The sequence below is a fragment of the Pseudorca crassidens genome, chromosome 14 (genome assembly GCF_039906515.1).
Source record: "Pseudorca crassidens isolate mPseCra1 chromosome 14, mPseCra1.hap1, whole genome shotgun sequence".
Lineage (NCBI taxonomy): Eukaryota > Metazoa > Chordata > Mammalia > Artiodactyla > Delphinidae > Pseudorca > Pseudorca crassidens.
The window spans coordinates 53,182,741-53,206,532 of record NC_090309.1 but is presented as its reverse complement, the minus strand read 5'-3'; the positions used below and the strand labels follow the sequence as shown (position 1 = coordinate 53,206,532).

Here is a 23,792-nt window from a genome sequence, read left to right as displayed (position 1 = left end):
ACCCAAGGACATAATCAGAGACTACAGAAAAAGACACACAAAATAATGTTCATCTTAGCCCAATAGGGAACTAGCTCAATAAAATGTTGTGAAGGCTTATGTTCATGTTACACATACTATCATGTTAAATGAAAAGAACAGTATATACTTCAAGATAGACTACATTCAGTATGATGTCAATTGTATTTGAAGAAAAACAACTTGAAGGATGAAACAAGAATATGAGCGTGATTAAATGAGTAGTGGTATTATGGATGCTTATGGTATCCTTTATACTTCTCTAAACTTCTTAAATTTTCTATAACAGATAAATTTACTTATTTTCTAGTGAGGATAAACGTTACTGTAATACTGATATCCTAAATTCTAAGACTCAATCAGACTGAAGGTTAGAGGAAAAAATGAGATAGTTATAAGACGGCACTTCTAAAAGCCATTTCATCCTCCTCGTCTATCTCCCTTCAAAAAGTGAATGTGTTCTCTCTTTAAATTCCCTTTAGCAGTAAGTATTTTCTTATGCTACTTCCAGGTACTGCCTTATACTGTATTTGCCATATCCATTTTTACCTGATCATAAGCTCCTGAAGAGAAAGGACTACACTAACTTCTGGAGCATCTATATAAAACTTTACACATTGTAAGCACTCAAAGTAGGGCTTTTTGCCAAATTCAGTATTAAAACAGGATGTAATTCTGAGTATTCCAATACACTACATAATTAACTCTTTAAGAAAATGGTCCTCTGAGAATAACATTTAGAAGTAGTTTTCAGGTTTCATTTTCCACAAATAAAGTACAAATCACTTATAACTTACCTGTTAACATATAGGTTATAATCTTATTCTTTTAAAAAAAATTGGGGGATTGCATCAAAAATGGCTTCTTAAAATATAAAAAAAGTTTTTTCTTCTTTGATTTTATACCACATAAAAATGGATGGACACCACGTGTATGTATATAGACTACTATGGCAAAACTGAGCATCAAAGAAAGAAAAACAAATTCTAAAAGAGGCTAGGTTGAAAGAGCTTAATGTCAGACTGGAACAATTCAACATTTCTGGTATTTTCATCATTGAGAAGAGAGTGCAACTTGTCTCTCTCTGCCAGGAGTTGCATGACATGTCTGAATGGTAAACTTGGGAAAGAATAAACTGAGTATGCTCAATTCAGCTTCACCCTTTTCCTCATGGAAATGAGCTGCCCTTAGGGAACATGCCTTCTGTTACTACCCCATGAATACCGCCTGTGAAATAAGCCTATTTCATTTTGGGATTCAGTTAAACAGGCTTATTTGGTTCTCATTCTATGTTGTATCTTCCGATTTAACCTCTAAGAGTAATGAAGTTGATATTTCAGCCTCTTCATGCTACTTCATGGCTTTGATTTTTTTTTAAGAAATCCAGTTGGGATTTTTTTTTTAAATTAATTTATTTTATTTATTTATTTTTGGCTGTGTTCGATCTTCACTGCTACACGCGGGCTTTCTCTAGTTGTGGCGAGCAGGGGCTACTCTTCATTGCGGTGCGCGGGCTTCTCACTGTCATGGCTTCTCTTGTTGCAGAGCACAGGCTCTAGGCTCATGGGCTTCAGCAGTTGCGGTACACAGGCTCAGTAGTTGTGGCTCGTGGGCTCTAGAGCACAGGCTCAGTAGTTGTGGCACACAGGCTTAGTTGCTCCACGGCGTGTGGGATCTTCCTGGCCCAGGGCTCGAACCCGTGTCCCCTGCATTGGCAGGCCGATTCTTAACCACTGCGCCACAGGGAAGTCCCTTTGATTTCTTAATTTGTTCAGAATGCGGCAGGAAAAGGTATGCTATTTACTGAGCTTCCATGAAGACTGCAGTAACAGGTAGTGTCATGTCCTGGCTATACTAGTTCAACATATAGTACTGCAAGTATACTTTGCTACAGTATACCTACTAAAAAATTTTCAAGTGCATGGATGCTCTTTCTCTGTTTTCTTTCTTTTTTTTCTTTTTTGGCCACACTGCACAGCTTGCAGGATCTTAGTTCCCTGACCAGGGACTGAACCCTCGCCCTCAGCAGTGAAAGCGCAGAGTCCTTACCACTGGACCACCAGGGAATGCCCTCTCTGTTTTCTTTAGGTTTCAATTTTGCACACCTAGGAGAGTCAAATAGATCCACAAGTTTACTAAGGCAAACAGCAGTCCCCCTCTCTTCATTTTCCCTTGTCCAGAGGCCCCCATTATAAAATCTGCTCTAATCTGAACTGGTTGCTATGGTCATAGTCACATGGTCATTTTACCATACTGTAATTTAGATTAGAGGTTAAAAATATCCCCTAGTTCCATCAGAGATGGGGAGTTTTAATCTGTAGTTTTTGTTTTAAGGTAATTTTCAAGAAAAGAAAGTAGCCAAATTTTTTCGAAAAGAAAAAAAATTTTTTCCTTCATGCTTTTAAAACCAGAAGCCTCTTACATTGCTACAATGGTGATTTTATTACATTCAGAAAGGGAACAACTGATTGACTTATAGTTTTATAATATCAGAAGAAAACCTATCTATTATGGATTAAAGGATTCAGTTAATGTAATTTTGCTTTAAAGCACATTTAATGAAGTGCACCTGTTTTGTTAAGAAATGCCTTTAGTGCAAAATGGTCTAATAATACAGGACTGTTAAGCAGAAAACAGAACTCTACTTTGCCTCTTAAGATGCAAACCACAAAAGCTCCAACACAAATATAGAACTCCAAAGGCACAGACATTCTACCAGACTACCCCATATTATAAAATGATTTATTTCCCTACCAGAAGATACCAGATTGCTAAGAGCTTCTTCTATATTTTAAAATAAGAGGTTGTTAACTTTTCAGCCCAAGCATTTCTAAATCTCTGCCATATACATTACAATAAGTCCTTGAAAATTATCATTCTCTCAAGTTACAAACTTAACACTGATATAAAAATAAAAGGTGAGATTAAGTATTTTTTCATTAAAATTTTTTGAAGAGAAATAATCTTTATTAAATAAATATTAAAAATATTTATTAAATATAAATAGGGTGAAAGGCATTCAAGAGTTTCTCTTAAAACTCTCCAAATAAAACAAAAAAAAGAATGAAAAGTAAAGAGAAAAAAATATGCTACCTTCATTGAAATAAATGTCTACAACTCCAAACTATAATCAATCAAACACTTGCCAAATACTGTGATATCTGGATAAGGAAGAATAAGGTGTTGAGAGCAAATGTTACCGTACACCTTTAAGCAAGGTGTTTCCCCAAGTAACTGTTCTTTTTTCTTTTTTAAATAAATTTATTTTATTTATTTATTTTTGGCTGCATTGGATCTTCGTTGCTACGCATGGGCTTTTCTCTAGCTGTGGAGAGCAGGGGCTACTCTTCGTTGCGGTGCACAAGCTCTAGGCGCACGCGCTTCAGTAGTTGTGGCTCGTGCGCTCTAGAGCGCAGGCTCAGTAGTTGTGGCACACGGGCTTAGTTGCTCTGCGGCATGTGGGATCTTCCTAGACCAGGACTCGAACCCGTGTCCCTTGCATTGGCAGGCAGATTCCTTTTTTTTTTTAACATCTTTATTGGAGTATAATTGCTTTACAATGGTGTGTTAGTTTCTGCTTTATAACAAAGTGAATCAGTTATACATATACATATGTCCCCATATCTCTTCCCTCTTACGTCTCCCTCCCTCCTTGGTAGGCAGATTCTTAACGACTGTGCCACCAGGGAAGCCGGCAAGTAACTGTTCTAATAAGCAAGCCTAGCCAATGATCTTTTACTAAAGTAGTGAGATCTAGTGTTCCGAACAGAACACAGGAGAGGAAGGAAATACTCTCATAGTAATATTTTCATAAAAATAATTTAGGCACACGAAGTAAATCTGAAGAAGAAACACACTAATGTGCAATTTCTATCACCTAAAACTTGTATTTCCTATCTAAGGGGGACTATCCGAAGTGAAATGAAAGGAGAGGAAAACCATATTTCTACAGTCTGTCAACTGTCAATCTATCATGAGTTAAACTCATAAACTTAGAATAAATGTCTCAAAAATTTTATAGCAATTTGGCACTGCTATGATATTTTAATTTTACTTTATGAAAATAACACTCTGTAATAGATTGAACATTAAACAACAAAAAACAAAGAATTGGGGAACTGTAAACACTGATAGAAAAATTACTTTTAGCAGTGAGACTGGCATTGTTATGTAAAAGAAAAAGAAGGAATCCCATCTTTTAAAGAAAGACATATATGCTGAAATATTTACAGATGAAATGATGATGTCTGGGATTTGCTTCAAGATAATTCAGAGTAAAGAAGAAAATAAGCAATGTATGAGGAGGTACAGATGAAACAAAACTGACCATGAGCTGAAAGTTTTTGAACGTGGAGGACGGATATACATGGGAATTCATTACACTATTGTCTCTAATTTTATATATGCTAGAAGGATTCCGTAAAACAAAAATACATTAAAGAAATCAGAGATGAAAACCACATTGGAAACAAAACAGAAAAGACACAAAACTATGTAGACATAGTAAGAGACACAGATTTGAGGAAATCACACAAAATTTAAAGGAAAAGAACAAAGCAATACAGAGCAATGTAAGTAATAGAGAAAATAGCCAAGTTTCTAAAGAAAGGAACATATGGACAGAAAAACAGTAAAAATTAAAACAACACAACATTAACAACAACATATGGATATTGAAGTAGAAAAGCAAATCCCACCAGAAAGAAAAAAAAAAACCCAGAATGATCTCAGACTTCTGTCACACTCAATTCTAGAAATATAAAAATGACTACACAATTCTGAGGGCAAGAAAGTATAATAAAAAACTGTATACTCAGCCAAGTTAAAAGGTAAACGGTAGGCATTCTCAAGGGGCAAGAATTCAAGCTACAATACCCATAAGGCTTTCTTTTAAAAATAAAATCAAAACAGCTAGATGACAAAATGGCCATACCAAGAATGAGCCAAAATTTTAAAATTCAGGAATGGAAAAACTGTGATAAAAGGACTGAAGGTAAATAAATATAAATATAGACCAATAACTGTAGGAATGTAAATGTTATAAAGCTTTACAAAAGAAAAATAAGAATAAAAATGATGGAGTAGAAATGGGTTGAAATATAAAGTATTTTCATCAGTTTTCAAAGGGGGAGTTCATACTGTATTCAAAGTTTAAACATGCAGTTAACAATGACAAAGTCTAGTCATACCCTTTAAAATTCTAGGTTTGTCTTTTATACTGGGCATGTAATATTTTAACAAAAACATTAATTTCTTTAAAATAAAAAAGTAAAAATTCTTTCATGATTCATTCTTGCCAATACAGGAGTTTAAATTCTAAGTAGGTCATAGACAAGGAAAAGGAAAGACAATTTCAGAGAACAATAAATATAAATATATATAAAGATAGAGAACAGTACAGAAACTAGTTTAAATGTTTATTCTGATGTCCTCTGAAATTCTATAGAAAACAAAGTCAAACTTTAAAAGGTTAACCTTAGTGATGTCATCCTACCAATCATGGGCAGCTGACACAAAGAATACTTGGAATGAAAGAACATTCTACCAAAGGATTTTAAAGGATTGTATCACAATACTAAAACAGATGAGAGAGGCCCAAGATATACTTTTTTTCCATCCTTCCTTTATAAATCTATAATACCTTACAAATCTCTTCATCAATCCTTAATATCTATCTATCTATCTATCTACAGGACTGGCTAAGATTTGCTTTTTAAAAAAGTTATAAAATTTATAAACCTAAATCTATAAAAAGTAAACTGTATTGGGGGGGTGAAGAGTAAATTATTATAATGAATTTTAGTAACTGACCATCAGCATTAGGTCTTTTAAAAATGTGGAAATTTACTCAGGTTAAAGTTATTTTGGTACCTCAAATCATTTGTGAATGAGACCAGAGGCATGCATAAATATGATACTTGAATTGTAGGTAACTCTGGGACAAAGTCTGAAGGCAACACAGGCAAAGAAATATTAGCATAGTATAGTTCCATTACAAAAATACGAGCTCCATTTAGAATTCCACTTAATTATTATTTTTTAATAAATTTATTTATTTTATTTTTGGCTGCATTGGGTCTTCATTGCTGTGCGCGGGCTTTCTCTAGTTGTGGTGAGCAGGGGCTACTCTTCTTTGCGGTGCGCGGGCTTCTCATTGCAGTGGCTTCTCTTGTTTCAGAGCACGGGCTCTAGGCACATGCGCTTCAGTAATTGTGGCACACAGGCTCTAGAGTGCAGGCTCAGTAGTTGTGGCGCACAGGCTTAGTTGCTTTGCAGCATGTGGGATCTTCCCGACCAGGGCTCGAACCCGTGTCCCCTTCATTAGCAGGCGGATTCTTAACCATTGTGCCACCAGGGAAGCCCCCACTTAAGAATTATTGCCAGAACTTCTCTGGTGGTCCAGTGGTTAAGACTCTGTGCTCCCAACACAGGGGGCACAGGTTCAATTCCTGGTTGGGGAACTAAGATCCTGCATGCCGCACAACGTGACCAAAAAATAAATAAATTAAAAAAAAAATTTTTTTAAAAGAATTACTGCCAATGTGGGCGGCACTCAAAGGGGCGGGGAGGCAAATTCTCAAGACTCCTATGTTTTGATAACCTCCATACCTTTGCCCAGACTCCCCAATTCCCAAACTCCCCTCTTCCCCACTCCTTGGAAAAAAGAGCTACAATTTGCAAAAAAAATGTCAATTTTTAAATTCTAACTGGAGAAGGGCAAGTGGTCATCTCCACTGTGTTTTCTTATCTACAGGCCCAAACTATAGCCTGAGTTTTAAGTGAACTGTTTTTCTCAGGTTACGGTTACCCCAGGAATATAATAAGCTGGACGGTCTGAAATTATTTACAACTAATCAGAACTTGATAAAAGGGTACTCCTCATGGTCTAGTTCAGTTTTAAAAAAAAGAGCTCTGCATTAGGGTTTTAGACACAAAAAATGGAAATACAAAATTTCCTTCGCTGACAATTTGTAGATGTCAATTCAACGTTCCAAAGTTGCGTGATTAATATCATATAATAGCAATAAAACTTCACCATACCCTTGTTTGTCACCACGTCAAACCTCCTCTCCTAGCTCTGACTTCGTAATAAAAAATGTTGCCAACGCTATACTAGGACTTGAAAATTACTTCAACAAAAATTAGACATTAGGGAATTCCCTGGCGGTCCAGTGGTTAGGACACTGTGCTCTCACTGCGAGGGCCCGGGTTCAGTCCTTAGTGGGGTAACTGAGATCCCACAAGCTGTGCAGAGCGGCAAAAAAATAAAAATTATAATTAAATGAAAAGAATACCTGAATAGGCACCCAAGAATATTACTTTTGGCCTAAGAGAGCTCAAAAAGTCATGTCTCTATAAAATTGTGTAAAATGACATAGTAGTAACTAAAACATAATATCATCCATATAAAGATGCCTAACTGCATAAGAATTTTAGAACTGATGTATTATCATCACTGTATTTCTTATTAAAGTTCTACCAGTTAAAAAAAATTTAAGAGGAATGAAATGAAGGCAAACTAATGATGAAACTATTGTCTCTCCAAGTGTAGTCTACAACCTGCATTAAACTCACTTATGGTGCTTATTAAAAAACGCATATCCTGGGCCCCGTCCTTAAAAATTCTGATTTATTGTATCTGGGTGATTTTTATGCACAGTTACATTTGAGAACTACTGGATTAGACCTTACTCCCCTCAAAGATCACATCAATTCCCTAAGGACTCCATCTTCCGTACATATATATAATGTTAGATTCAAGAATTTATAGAATTCATACTGCATACTGACTTTAGAACATAATGCTGAAATCTTTTAAGCCTACACTTTTCAATTCAGCATTTTGGTGATGATAAAATGCTGACACCTATTTGAAATTTTAACTGATATGACGTCAATTTTTCTATTAAGAATAAATGTTCTTACCATGCCATGATCAAATGTGAACACACCAACGTCACGTCCATGATGAATATGATTCCGTCTAATAATTGGGTTTCCATGATTTTTAACCCAAATCCCAGCTAAAGCATTATTGGAGATTTCATTATCTTCGTATATTCCCTACAACAATTAACCAGAAATAAACATCAGTAGAGCTAAAAAAAGAAAAAAGAAAAAACCCCACAAAATTAAAAAATACCTGTGCATGGTCTGTTATATAAAGTCCAACATTTTCACAGTCACTGATGTTACAGTGCTTGATAGTGGGACATGCTCCTTGACCACTAACACATACTGCAGAGCCAACTGTAAGACAAATAATTTATTTAAAAACCTACTGGGCAACACAGTGACTCATTTTATAATAAGACGTAACGGGAACACTAACCTGTACATGTACTTCGGATGATACAGTGATCAATAATAGGGCTACAATTTACTGTAATCTCTAAGCAGTGGTGTGCATTGTGGTGTTGAGCAGATTTGTCATCAGGGTTAAACTGAAAAGTAGAAATTTTGTTTGAAATAAACAACTACTGCCTTAATGATTTCCACATACATACTTAAAAATTTAAAAATGCCTTACCCTTATTGTCATATATCCAACATAAGCATCCTCGGAACCTTCCATAAAAACGAAGGTTGAATCTCTAGTGTTTTCAATTATAACTTTGTCTGCTACTTTTCCAGGTGCTACAAAGAAAATATTTTAAAGTATATTACCTTTATCAGACAGATAGAATGGACATTTAAAAATTACTTTTTTAATCAGTAAAGATACTCTGCCATAAAACTAATAATTCAGTACTGCCCTTTTTACGGCTTTTAAATTGGGTACATTTTTTGGAGAGGGAACTTTTAAAGAACATTAATATTGAGTAGATAGGACTAATATTCATTTTATCAGATAGATAACTATGTTTCATTGGCCTTCATAAGGCAGTCATACTTAACATGGACATTATCTGAGTACCATTATACACAAATCCATGTACAGTAATACTTCTATTAAGATTCAACTACAAATAGTATTTAATATCAAATGCAATGGCATATTAAAAAGTGGGTTTCTTGTGGAAACCAAATCACAACCAGCAGCACCAGAAAACGAGGCTCAGGGAGAAGAAAGAAAGGGATGATGAGCAGGGAGAGAAAGAGAGAAACTTCTTTATTTAAACTTATTTCCAATACTGGCCTCGATTTGGAAAGTAATGGAAATCAGTAGGCAAAATTTTTCTATACTTTCTCCTACTTTTCTTTGAGGTGGAAATGGGGGAGGGAAGAAAGAGCAGTAAATGCAAATTTCATTAACTAGTAACAATTAACTAGTTATCTTAAAATGGTCTCGTACTACAGTATCCTTAAAAAAATCAGATATACCATAAATCTTCAAATAACTGATCAGTGCTCAACAACTACTACATTTATTCTTAGAAACCTGACCATAAAAACAGCTTTGAAACAGTACAGAAAGTATTTTAAAAGTACATTTGTTTCATTAAAAATACAGCAATAAAAACATTATCCTCTGTATTTTCAAATAAAAGATAAAATTAACCAATATTTTTCTCTAATGATCAACTAAAGCAGCTGGACATCAAGAAATATACACATCCCCCCAAAAAGAAATAGGTACATTTATAATTTCTGAACTCTAAAGTTTTCATTTCCATCATATAAAATATACATGATATTTCCTATTTTTTTCTACAATTAAGATATTATCATGGTTCATCTGGATTTTAAGTAACTAGCATTTTAAAAACCCATCATGTAAATAAAATATTAAAATTCTAATGACAATGCATTTACACGTACCTGCACCAATCATAGTGATTGGAGATTCAATATATATCCATTCATCAGTATATATTCCAGAATGAACGAAGATAAGTCCATCAAAATGAGCTTCTTGTACTCCACCAAGAGCATCTTCAATTGTATCGTAATACTAAAAAAAAAAAAAGAAAAGTCAGTATAGAACTGTAAGATCATCATTTTAAATATTAGAAAAAGACAAATCAAACATACCAACATATTTTCTCTTCCTTTGTATCTTGCAGGGTTACTGTAGAAATGTTCAGCAAATCCTGGCTTTACATGCGCACCTTTATACTAAAACATCAAAAAAAACAAAAAAACAAATACTGACTACTAACATAAACACTACAGTCTAAATTAATTTAGTACTATATGAATTTCTCATTAATTATCAAAAACAATTATCAGTCCAACAAATTTTCTGTTGCATACTGCAATGTAAAATCTAGAACAGTTTATGACTCAGTAATATCCAGTAAATAGGACATGGTTTTTCAACCTCAGCACTACTGATATTTTGGAACAGATAATTCTTTGTTGTGAGGGCTATCCTCTGTAGGATGTTTAGTAGCATCCCTGGACTCTAACCACCATGTATCAGTAGCAGTCTCTTCTCCAGCTGTGACAACCAAAAATGTCTCCAGACAATGCCAAACATCCCCTGTGGAGCAAAATCACCCTTAGCTGGGAACCATTCGTAAAGGACCATGTGAAAATTAAGCTAAATGTGAAACTTTAAATAACTACTCAACGGTAATAATTTAAATGTAAGTTCAAACAGATCCAGAGAAAGTATAACTGCTCTCAGGCTACTGATACTTACTGCTACTGTTTAAATGATTAATAAATATGTCAGTAGTGAAAAGAATTGTTGACTTTTTTGTTGGTTGATAAATGTCCACTGACTTGAAACCTATTCTGTTTTTTTTTTTTTTTGCGGTGCCATGAGTCTTCTGGGATCTTAGTTCCCTGACCAGGGACTGAACCCAGGCCCTCAGTAGTGAAAGCGTGGAGTCCTAACCACTGGACTGCCAGGGAATTCCCTTGAAACCTATTCTTGAGTTTAAATTTTTAAAAAGGAACTTTTATTTAAAATATATACTATAAATCAGTGTTTTCCATTTATACTTCATACCAACTGCTGGAAACTCTCTTTCCAAGGATTTGGATGTTCATATTCTTCTGGATTAATCTGGTAGAATTTGCCAGGTTCAGGATGCATCATAGGGCGGGTATATTCAAATACTTCCATGTATAATCGTTTCCTGAAGGGGGAAAGGAATGAAGATTTCTTCATAAAATGTCCTTTAAACAACTATAAAAATTATTTGAGGCCTCAAAAACTTCTAGGAATATGAAAAAGCAGAATTTTAAATGTAAAAATAAAATTTTTGTCTAAAACAATGTAACTGCATATAAAACACAGTCCATCCAAAAGAATAAGTGTCAATTCTTTAAAATCTGACTGTTTAGTCAGGCGAAAATAAAAGCCACTCTTACTGTAAAAGCCACATACAGTTTCAATTTTCTTCTTTTTTTTTTTTTTTGCGGTACGCGGGCCTCTCACTGTTGTGGCCTCTCCCGTTGTGCAGCACAAGCTCCGGACGCGCAGGCTCAGCGGCCATGGCTCACGGGCCCAGCTGCTCCGCGGCATGTGCGATCCTCCCGGACCGGGGCACAAACCCGTGTCCCCTGCATCAGCAGGCGGACTCTCAACCACTGCGCCACCAGGGAAGCCCCAGTTTCAATTTAAAAGGATTATTTTAAATAATGATGAAAAATAATGATGCTGCTTCATTTATGTCCTATCAAGAACCATCAAATCTTAGAAATGGAGTGATAATAACTATTATAACTTCTTGTACAAAGCAAAATGTTTCTTCTTCTGCTCTTCGTTCTTTTCCCTTTCTAACACAAACATAATTTTTTCTTAAATTTAAGGTGTACCTTATTTTTAGCATCATAGAAGTAATACATATAAGCTGTTGTAAAATACAGAAAAGTATAATGATAACCTAAACAGTTTACTGTATTTCCTTACAGTCTTTTTCACTTATAACAGTTGTGACTGTAACACATAAAATTCTGTATTCTGCTTTTTACTTTTTATAACATAGCATATTCCTATGTTATTAAAAACTGTAAAAATCACTGTTAATGACTATATCACAACCCTCTAAGTAGACATTACATTGTTTACTTTTAGTCCCATCCCTTATTGCTAGACTTTTCCATTATTTCTAATTTCCCCCCACTGTTAACTATGCTATTATGAAAAATTTGTAAATAGGGTAAACAAATTTTCAGAAGTGGAATTGCTGGGTCAAAGGGCATGCTTTTCTCTTTTTTTTTGGCTGCATTGGGTCTTTGTTGCTGTGTGCGAGCTTTCTCTAGTTGCAGTGAGTGGGGGCTACTCTTTGTTGCGGTGCACGGGTTTCTCATTGCAGTGGCTTCTCTTGCTGCAGAGCACCGGCTCTAGGCGCGTGGGCTTCAGTAGTTGTGGCTCGCGGCTCTAGAGCACAGGCTCAGTAATTGTGGCACACGGGCTTAGCTGCTCTGCGGCATGTGGGATCTTGCTGGACCAGGGATCGAACCTGTGTCTTCTGAATTGGCAGGCGGATTCTTAACCACTGCGCCACTAGGCAAGTACCAGGGTATGCCTATTTTATGGTTCAAAAATACAAATGTCCAAACTATTTTCCAAAAGTGATATACAAAATCTACAGTCTTACCTAACTATCAGATTTAATTAATTAGCTGTTTTAAATCAGACTTCATACTCTTTCTAAAAAGCAATGGAATGAAAAACTTTTCCCATAATCACTGTTGCTTTTAACTGACAAGTAGCAGAAAAAGTACTTATTTTATTGTTTTAAAAACACTGCTGGGCTTCCCTGGTGGCGCAGTGGTTAAGAATCCGCCTGCCAATGCAGGGGACACGGGTTTGAGCCCTCGTCCGGGGAGATCCCACATGCTGCGGAGCAACTAAGCCCGTGTGCCACAACTACTGGGCCTGCACTCTAGAGCCCGCGAGCCACAACTACTGAAGCTGGTGAACCTAGAGCCCGTGTTCCGCAACAAGAGAAGCCACCACAATGAGAAGCCTGCACATCACAACAAAGAGCAGCCCCTGCTCGCTGCAACTAGAGAAAGCCTGCACGCAGCAACGAAGACCCAACGCAGCCAAAATAAATAAATAAATTTATAAAAAATATATTACAAAAAACACTGCCTGGACTGACAGCCAACATTTGTGATAAATAGTTAACTTGGAATTTATAAGCATTCTAATTTTCTTCTGACTATTTAATTGTAACCATCAACTCACACTCCAAATTTCCTACCATCTACAGCATTTTGGGCAACAAGTAATATATCTCAAGATAATAAGAAATAAATTTTCACTTACCACAAAATTGGATCATTAGCAAGCTCACTGAAGCGTTTACACACACAAGCTGCTCTACAAAGATCCTGTTCCAGCAAGTAAGAGAAGATTTTTAGAACCACTTCATCTGGCAGTTTCTCCTGAAGATACTGTTCAGCAGGTGCTGCTATAAAGAGATTAACAAACAGAATATAAACAATCTATCATGCTAGCAAAGATTTTCTCATTATTTAAAGAGCACAATTTCCATTTTGTCTAATGAACAGCTTTTATTTTTTGACAATCATTTTATAAGCATTTGCTTTCATAGACGACACACATTTATTTTCTTTTATCTTGACAGTATTCTTTCTTTTAGCTAGCTAGTATGCACCATTTCAAAAACTGGCTACACTAAATATACAAAAAGGATTTTTATACAATTACAATCAGAGATGGAGAAGGTGACGGTTCTCATGTTTATTCTGTAATAATCACTTTCTCAATCTCAAATGTACAAATAAACTACATTTAAGTTGATATTAATTTTTTGGTATCAAAAAATAAAAATTATTTGACCCTATTTCTTAGCTTTCCATAGGAAATACCTGATAGATCTTGAGATTTTCCAGAGACTCTGGCACGTTTTGCACGATGACCAAAGAAGTTTTCTGTGGTTGAAGTTGAAGCACCCTTTAAAAACAAAATGAAAACTAAGCAAATATTTTTACCATAATCATTACATCTAAAAAATGACTGACGGTCCCCTTTCTGTTTGTTTCCTAACAATTCCTTCATTACACACACAAAAAAAGCAGTTACACTGAATTTACCTCCATACTGCTCTTTGTAGGACACGCTGTTCTTTTTGGCAAAAGAGTTTTCCTACGAAGTTGGTATGGACTATTTTGTGCACCAGGACCCGATTCTTCTGCAACCATATCTGCAGGTACATCATCATCTGTTATAAACAAAAACAATATGAAAAATGATACCCATTTTTAAGAAAAAGCTCTATGAATTCAGTAACTTTTTAAAAACTTTATACATTTTTTTGGGGGGAGATACAGTTTTTATACAAAATTCCAGGCAACTGGATAACCATCTGAGAAGTGCTGGATTTCTACTTTATTTCTTACTTCAAAATAAATTCCACAATTGACCATATGCTTAAATACAATATAAATAAATAAAAAGCACTAGGAGAAAACAAAATTATTTTTTATAATGTTAAAGTGGAAAAACTCTTTCAAGGTATGACACAAAATTGGAAGGCATTTAAAGAAAAGGTGAGGAGGATGTTCACTTGATGAGTGAGTGCATGGTTAGAGTCCAAGTGGGGTGAGAAAGGTGTCAAAAGAGAGGGATAGTTCAGTATAGGGTATCAGATACCAAGTAGGATAAAAAGGGCATCCATGCAGAGAGTGGTCTGGCATACAGTGTTGGAGCTCAAGAGGGGTTAAGAAGGAAGTCCATGTGGGGGAAGGTGGCCTGGAATGGAGAGTCAGAGCCAGAGAAGGGAGAGAAGGGCATTGCACAGGAGAGGGGATGGTGGAACCGGAAGCTTGGTAACAAACAACAGAGGGACTGATCAAATGGAAGCCAGGCTTCTGAAAGAGAAGAGAGTTAAAATATTAACAAAGAGAAAGCTAGAGTAAATCTTACAGTGTTAGACTGGAATTATCAATGTGAACTCATTGTTTTTAAAAGATAGATAGATATAGAAATAGGTATAGTTACAGATGTTTGAAAATGTGTGGATTATACACGCGTATATTCCCTAGCTCTGTTCACTGACAAAGCCTGGAAGCAATGCCACTCCAACAGCAATGAGCATGACTAGCATTTGGATCTTTGCTTCTGAATACTTCTCTATAAAAGAAGTAAGGGCTCCTTGGAGAAATGGCTGATTCTAGGCTGAGGGAAATACAGAATGAGCCTGGAGAATCTTGTGGCAGAAACAAGAAAGTGCTCAGTAATGAGGACATGTCAAAAGAACACTGAAGTCAGCCTGAATGGCCACCCACTAGCAAAATTATGCTGAAGTACCAAAACTCATGACAGTAAAGGGATTATAACCCACTGAATGGACAGCAACCTATAAATTCATCCTACTATAAATGAATAAATGGAAAGTTTGATAAGGAGATGTTTAAAGTACCTCCCCCACAAAATACTGATTAAATAGAAAGGGAAAAACCATTAACAGTAGAGATGCCAATCAGATGCTGTCTTAATTAAGGGATCAAAGTGAACATCATCATTCATAGGACAAACTGAAACCGTGTGTCACCTGATAGCATACAAGATCACAGAATCACTTCTATGATATTCCTGACAAAGATGCATAACCTAAATCTAATTATGAGGAAACATTAGAACAAATTCTTGTTCTAATTTGTTTTGAATAATCTTCAAACTGTCAGTTATGAAAGTCAAGGAAAGCCTGAGGAACTGTTCCAGATTGAAGGATACTGAAAAGAAATGTCAACTCAACGCAACATGTGGTTCTGAACTGGATCCTTTTGCTAAAAAGGTTATTAAGACAACAGTGAAATAATTCATTCAATTAGTGAAACTTGAATGGGGGTCTAAAGACAGTAACGTGTCAATGTTAACTCTCTGATTTTAATAGGTGTAGTATGGTCATTTAAGGGAATATCTTTGTTTGTAGGAAATGCCCACTGAAGTATTAGGAGGTGACAGGACAAAGGCCGGGAACTTATTCTTGAAGGGTTCAGGGAGAAAAAAAAACACACACTTCTTTGTACTGTACTTCTCAACTCTTTCTTAAGTTTGGATTGTTAAAAATGAACTAATAAATTTGAGTAGTATTTTAACATTTAAAAATTCTGCTTGGAAAATGAAAACCATAAACATAGTCAAAAGAAGCAACACAATTAGGAAAAAATATTTGCAACACATGTCACGAAAGGGTAATTTCCTTATTATATATGAGTGCTACAAATCAATATGGAAAAGGCTAACAATTCAATAGAAAATTGGACCAAGGACACGAACAGACAATTCATAATTTAGGAAATACAAATGAAATACTAATAAAAACTATAATGAGATTTTTTTATCAAAGCAGATTATCAAAGATCAAAAAGTCTGATCACAGGACTTCCCTGGTGGTGCAGTGGTTAAGAATCTGCCTGCCAATGCAGGGGACATGGTTTCGGGCCCTGGTCCAGAAAGATCCCACATGCCTTGGAGCAACTAAGCCCGTGCGCCACAACTACTGAGCCTGCGTGCCACAACTACTGAAGCCCGCGCACCTAGAGCCCATGCTTCCACAACAAGAGAAGCCACTGCAATGAGAAGCCCGCACACCATAACGAAGAGCAGCCCCGCTCGCTGCAACTAGAGAGAGCCCGCATGTAGCAACAAAGACCCAATGCAGCCAAAAATAAAGAAACAAATTTATATACATAAAAAAGTTTGATCACATACTAGTATTATATATCAAAGGATAGTATGAGGCAAAAAAACAGTTCTTAATTGCTTTAAGGAGAGCAATTTGACAATAGCTATTATTACTTAACAATTTCATTTCTGGGAATTGATTCTGCAGCTATATTAACACACATGGGCAAAGTAGTAAGTACCAGGATATTCACTGCAGTACTGTTTATAATACTGCTGGGTAACAATCAAAATGTTCATCAGTAAGTGTTTGTTAAAAAAACTATGGTATAGCTATACTATTGATGTGGCCATTACAAAATATAAAGCAGTTCTATACAGAACAGATAAGGAACTATTTCCAATATACAGGAAGTATAAAACCCAAAATATACAGAACAATGTGTTTAGTATATGTGTGTGTTTCAAGGCAATACATATACATATGCTTATACATGCATATATTTACTAAAATATAAACTCCATGATGGAAGAGAGCCAACTTGAAGAAGCTCCCACTAGCCAAAGATGGGACAATTTGAGCATCAGTAAGGATAACTGAAAAGAACCAAAAGCAATATATTTAAATCTGTGAGTTTATGACACTTAAAAAAAAGGGGGAAAAAGGTTACTTTGAAAGATGCTAGTGAAAAGCAACTCATCGTTTTGAAAACTGCTATACAACAGGAAATAACAAAACATTTACTCTTCCTCTCTTATATAAACTAAACTACCAGGTAACTATTAGATGAGGGGAAGCTTCTTTACAGAAACATTCCAGCAATAAATGAAGAAGAAATAATAAAATTAGAAAAAATTAAAATCTGCAATCTCTAAAGAGTTAATGGATATAACCACTGAGTATCAATAGTTCTAATATCACAAAAAGAAAAACCACCAGATATTATATATGATGAAAGAACACACCACCACCTACAAAATTTTGCCAAAACCATCAAATCTCAAATTGATCAAACCTGTTAAAAATTCTAGAAGATTAAACTATACCAGTTTCTTTGACAAATTATGTGGGAAAAAATGGGGGAAAAATAAGCAAGACTAAAGCATACTGTTTAAAAATGTACACTACAGTATTAAAATTACAAAGAAAAAAGCCAGAAAATGATTATCATAAAAATGCTTTTTGTGGGGAAGGAATGGGGCACATAAAAGGCTTCTGCAGTGGCTGGTAAAGTTCTACTTCTTGATCTATTGGTATTACAATACCAACCTTAACAATAATTCAATAAACTATATATTTATGTGAGCTTCTCTATCTGGCTATATTTTCTGATAATAAAGGTGTTTTTAAAAGATGGGAGGTTTTAACAGTGTATTTAAAAACAGAGGTTTTGTCCCAACCCCAGACCTTGGACAGATAAACTTTTAAAAATCAATCAATAAATCAATTTTTTGGCCATACCCTGCATCATGCCAGATCTTAGTTCCCAACCAGGGATAGAACCCACGCTCCCTGCAGTGGAAGCTTGGAGTCTTAACCACTGGACTGCCAGGGAAGTCCTAGGCAGATAAACATTTTTACACCTAAATACTCTCACTAGTAAAGATGGTAATGCTATCTTACAATTCACTGGGATGCTGAAAGTGTTTAAATAGAATAACATGTGCAAAACACTCAGCAGTATGCCTGGCTCACACTGTGTTCAATAAATGTTTTAACTATTATTATTCCATTTAAATATTATTCAAATGAAACCTGGAAAACCTAGTAAGTTTTCTATGTACTATGCTGTAGTCAGAAAATATAGCCGGTGTTACATGCTTGGGTATTTGTGAGTCATCCCACTGTAGTTTAATATGTGGTTAATTTCTACGTTTCATGTGTGATTGAAAGGAACATCTACATTCTATTTTTTGAGAGTAAAGTTTAAACACATCTAAAATATCAAGTTTGTTAACTGTACTGATCAAATATTCTATGCCTTTACTTTTGTTGGAGGGTGGTGGTAGCAGTGGTCTGATTTATCTGTCAGCTTCTGAAGGAAATGTGCTAAAATTTCCCACTACCTGTAAGTAATCCATTTTTAGTATGTAAAATTTTGCTTTATATACTTTGACATAATATTACTTGGACATAAAGGTTCAAGATTATTATATCTTCCTAGTGAATTATTCCTTTCCATCATTATGCAATGGCTCTCTTTATCCTTAATAATACTTTTGCCTTTAAAATCTGTTTTTGCCTGATAATATTTTTCTAAGAGCTTTTTGTTTTGTTTTGTATCAGCCTAGCATTTTGCCAATCTTGTATTTTCAACTTTTTAATTTTGGGTCATTATATTTTAGATTTAGTTCTTCTTAACCATTTATTGCTATATTTCTTTCCTTTTCAGCCAAGCAAGAATATCTAATATGCTATTTAATCCATCTAAAGCCAAATTCCAAGATTATATTTTTAATTTCTGAATGTAATTTGATTTTCTTTTTCGAGTCTGTTTCTTTTTCATATTGGCCTGTTACTTCATCATGCTTCATTTCCTTTTTTTATCCTTTTAATCATTTCATACACACTTATTTTATATTCTCATTTAGATTGTTCTATCATTGGTCACTTTAAAAAAATCTATGTACAATTAGGAAAGCTCTTTCAGGTTCTAGGCTGCATGACTGGGTCTCAGAGCTAGCTCTATTTTGAAAAGGCCCAATCTCCATTCTCCACTAAAATTCCACCCCAGACTTCTTAGGACATATATCCAGGACCAAAAGGGGCCTGTACTATTTTATACAGCAGCACCAGTTCCCACTTAAGGTTTTGATTTGATTTCTTTCATACCTGGCACCTGGGAATTTCCTTCTTTTCTTCCTCAGAGTTTAGCTATGCATTTACAGTTTTGCGTTACATTTCTATATGTTTGCAGTGTGTATGCACGTGCGGGTGATACTTCTATCATCTTGGTTTATCATGCAGCTAGTAGTCAGTCAGTTTCTACAACACTCAAAAGAACATGCTCAAACTTTTCATCCTATACAGCCCTCTCTCTAATCCCACTCCTGTTTAAAACCTATACATCTCACTATTACAGATACCCACCCAGACACCACCATCTTTCCTTTTCACCATCAACACAGCAAATAGTAAGGACTGAAAAGTAAGGAATGCAGAGGTAATAACAGGAAAGAGAAGGTGCTTGTTAATTCAGGTGCAAGCTGAAGTTCACACCAAATAAATACATGAAGCTACATGATTTGAATCATGTAATGCCACAGTAACCTCAACTTCTTATTCAGAACACTGTCCTGTTCTAAAGCACTCAAAGCTCAGTTCTAAAGTAACTGTATTAAACTCTTGTGCTGAGATAAAGAATCTGTGCTAAATTCTATACAGCTCTCATAATAAATTACCACTGACTGTTCTGAAAATTACATACAGTGCCAGAAGGTATTTTTACAAAGGGGTCATTCTGAAAAGATCATCTGGCTACTATTTTAAATAAGAAGCAAAAGGAGAAAGCTTAGAAGAAACAAAAACCCAAAACACACACACAAAAAACAATCTCTAGGCACTAGTGTTCTCTTCATCTTTTTTTTTTTTTTTTTTTTTTTGCGGTATGCGGGCCTCTCACTGTTGTGGCCTCTCCTGTTGCGGAGCACAGGATCCGGACGCGCAGGCTCAGCGGCCATGGCTCACGGGCCTAGCCGCTCCGCGGCATGTGCGATCTTCCCGGACCGGGGCACAAACTCATGTCCCCTGCATTGGCAGGCGGACTCTCAACCACTGCGCCACCAGGGAAGCCCTCTCTTCATCTTTTGAATTCCTATAGTACTGTATATACACCATATATTCTTTACCTTATTACAGCTGCCTTATCTGTTTTTTACTTTTTTGGCATACACCGTTATTTTCCTAACAAAATTTAAGCTCTGAGGGCAAGGTCCCTATTTTATATTTTTCCTCCATGTTCAGCTTAGTGCCCAATAACGGCTGAATAGATGTTGATTCTTATCCATCAAGAACTCTTTAATTTTACTCAATTCAAGGAGTTTTTCCCAGAAACCATCACTAGTGGTAGACTAAGATGACCTTACATACTACTTTACAGAAAATAAAAAGCCAGACAGGAACTGCTCACTTCTTCCTACCTCCAACTCTGCAAACTCATTTACATGCATATCCATTATTTTTTGTTCCCTCCTGAAATTATGATAGATTTGGCACATATGAAGCGAACAAAAAAATGTTAAATAAATTATACAATAACTAAAGTAAAGATCTATGATAGCTGCCAAACTGTGTCCAATCGGGAACCAAGAAATCATGAAGGACTGGTTATGGTATTGTTCTAACAACAAAGTCTAAAAACAAGACCTCAAAATAATATTTTGTTAAAAATTTTTTAACTTTATAGCCTTTACTTTTACATCTAACATTGGAATACCAGTATTCAAATGTCAAATTGTAATCTAAGACTAATAAAAAATAACTCTCAATACCAAAAATGTTCAATTTCAACCATAACTAACAGAAAATGTAGTTTTCAATTAGAAAAACAATTAGAAAAAAAGTTCTTAACCAGAGATGCCCAATAGAAACAGCATGTGATCCAATTTTCTAGTAGCTATATTAAAAAAAAAAATCAGTGAAATTAATTTTAATATAAATTTAACCCACTTATCTAAAATTTATTATCTCAACATGTAATCAATATAAAATTATGAGATATTTTACATTCTCTTTTTTCATACTAAAGCTCTGTATTTTTAATACTTACAGTATGCCTCAAATTCAGATAAGCCATACTTCAAGTGCTCAATAGCCCCATGTGGCTAGTGGGTACCCTAATTGGATAGTACACACACATACATACACAGTTTTATTAAATTCTTATCAGTTCTCTTAAAGGATAAATAGTATCATGCAGTTTAAAGGGATGTTATACCCACATATATACATAGTGTCAAAATTTATTTTATAATTTTTAGATTTTACTACAAATCCTATATAAATATACTAGAGTCTTCACTATCAATAGGAACCACAGGGATAAAGGCTTCTGGAGAATAAGCATGCTTATTTAACTAAAAAATAATCTTTGAAATCTTTGATATTAAATAGTACTGAAAATTTATATTAAGATGCACTTCAACAAAAGATGAGACTTAAGTCTATACACCTTAAGCAGAATACCTTAATTTTTACATAGCCTTTTAACTATCTCAAAGATGTACAAAAAATTATACTATTGATTGGCTGGGGTTTAAAGTCTATACACTTTAGGTTTAAAGACTAACCTAAAGATAAAGGGTAGTTTATGGAATTTAATGTCTAGAAGTTTTTCCCCCCACAAATCTATATGAGTTCCACATTACTTACCCATAGCCACAGATCAGATTGGAAACTTAGGCAAATCTGTGCTAGTAACTGTGTGTTTAGAAACAGCTCCCAGTCTCACAGTGTAAAGAACCACACTTGACAACTGTTTCTAACACAGTTGGGAACTACCACAGCTTTTTTCCAACTACTAAAAAAATCCATGAATAAACTGAAATCAAGAAAAAAATTTATCTTAAATGCATTTTAATTTAAATATTTTACTTAAAACTTAAATATTTTACTTTAAAAACTTAAATATTTTAAGGGAGGGAGCCCAGAAGTAAAGCTATTATAAAAAACTGCTTTTTAAAAGTCTGACTTGAGATAATCAGATATTTATAATTGTATTTTATATACTGTTAAAAACTCTAAAAAATTTAACTATTCAGGATACTGCTCTATACTTCCATTAACATATTCAGTTATTATTTATACACATACATACATACACACGCACATAATTCTACTGAATTTTCACCACAACATGAACTATAGGGATTATCTAAGACTGGTCAAAGAAAATATATTTGACCACTGAATAATAGTCTTTAGAAGCCATCTTTGATATTATAAAGAACTACTGAAAACTCAAACAAGGCTTCATTTCAACAGAAAAAATTTAGACCACTCTTCATTCCAAGCTGACATAAAGGATGTTCAACAAATATTTGCTGGTGGCACAGTGGTTAAGAATCTGGCTGCCAATGCAGGGAACACGGGTTCAATCCCTGATCTGGGAAGATCCACATGCCACAGAGCAACTAAGCAACTGAGCCCACATGCCGCAACTACTGAAGCCCATGCTCTGCAACAGAGCAGCCCCTGTTCGCCACAAGTAGAGAAAGCCTGCATGCAACAAAGACCCAACGCAGCCAAAAAAAAAAAAGAATAAATGAATGAATGTGCCGTGCACTACGTGAGGTACTGGTAAAACAGAGCAACCAAACAGAATATTGTACTTACCCTCCAAGAGCTTAGACGAGACATAACTAACTAAGCAGGCAATAATAATACAGTATGTCATACGCTGTAAAAAGGATAAGCAGAAGGTACTATGGGAACACACAAGAATATCTAATCCAATCTTTGTTAGGGTATGATGCTGGGATATTAGTGAAGGTTTCTTGAAGAAGGTCCAAGGTGAGATGATAACTACTGGGAGTTAGTTAAGCAGAAGGAATAGTGAAGACCTGAAGGTGCTCACCTCCAGAAGTCTCAAAGAACTGCACGTTGGTCCATACAGCTGTATCACATAGCAGGGTCCAGATCACGAAGGGTGCTACTAACACTTTAAAGAATTTAGATTTTATCTTGAAGGCCAAGGATAGCCACTAAAGGGCTTTAAATATAGAACAGTGACATGTTCTGATTTGTGTTTTAGGGAGATTACCGGAACAATGTATAGATAGATAACTGGATGACACTGGTGGCAAGAGGCCAATTAGGATACTATGGAGTAATACAATGGAGAGATGAACATAGCTTGAACTATGGTAATAAAAATGAAAGAACTGAATAGATCTGTGATATATTCACAAGGTAAATTTGCAAAACTTGGTGAATGAATGGATATGGGTGGGGTGGAGGAGAGGATGGTGCCAAGAATAATATTGATTTGGGCAATCCAATGGATGGTGGTGCCATGTACTAATAAGGAAGGAACGTTTGTAGGTAAGACAGGGATGTGGAGGGAAAAAAAAAGGTTTGGATTTTTCTTTTTAATGAGAAAGTTTTCTCTTTTGTTTTGTTTTGCTGCGTTGGGTCTTTGTTGCTGCGCGCAGGCTTTCTCTAGTTGTGGCGAGCACGGGCTATTCTTCGTTCCTGTGTGTGGGTTTCTCTTTGCAGCGGCTTCTCTTGTTGCAGAGCAGGGGCTCTAGGTGTGTGGGCTTCAGTAGTTGCAGC

At 35.4% G+C, this 23,792-nt stretch overlaps 1 protein-coding gene across 1 annotated transcript in view; it reads right to left on the bottom strand.

Moving 5' to 3' along the window:
• Positions 1-23,792, bottom strand: part of FBXO11 (F-box protein 11) — a 100,278-nt gene that overhangs the window by 11,749 nt on the left and 64,737 nt on the right. The window contains exons 2-11 of the mRNA XM_067703043.1: positions 13,984-14,111; positions 13,759-13,843; positions 13,193-13,337; positions 10,919-11,048; positions 9,994-10,077; positions 9,781-9,913; positions 8,549-8,655; positions 8,351-8,462; positions 8,162-8,268; positions 7,945-8,082 (exon numbers count right to left, since the gene is read on the bottom strand). Of these exons, the coding sequence (XP_067559144.1) occupies positions 7,945-8,082; positions 8,162-8,268; positions 8,351-8,462; positions 8,549-8,655; positions 9,781-9,913; positions 9,994-10,077; positions 10,919-11,048; positions 13,193-13,337; positions 13,759-13,843; positions 13,984-14,111 (1,169 nt within the window). The remainder of the gene's footprint in view (positions 1-7,944; positions 8,083-8,161; positions 8,269-8,350; positions 8,463-8,548; positions 8,656-9,780; positions 9,914-9,993; positions 10,078-10,918; positions 11,049-13,192; positions 13,338-13,758; positions 13,844-13,983; positions 14,112-23,792) is intronic.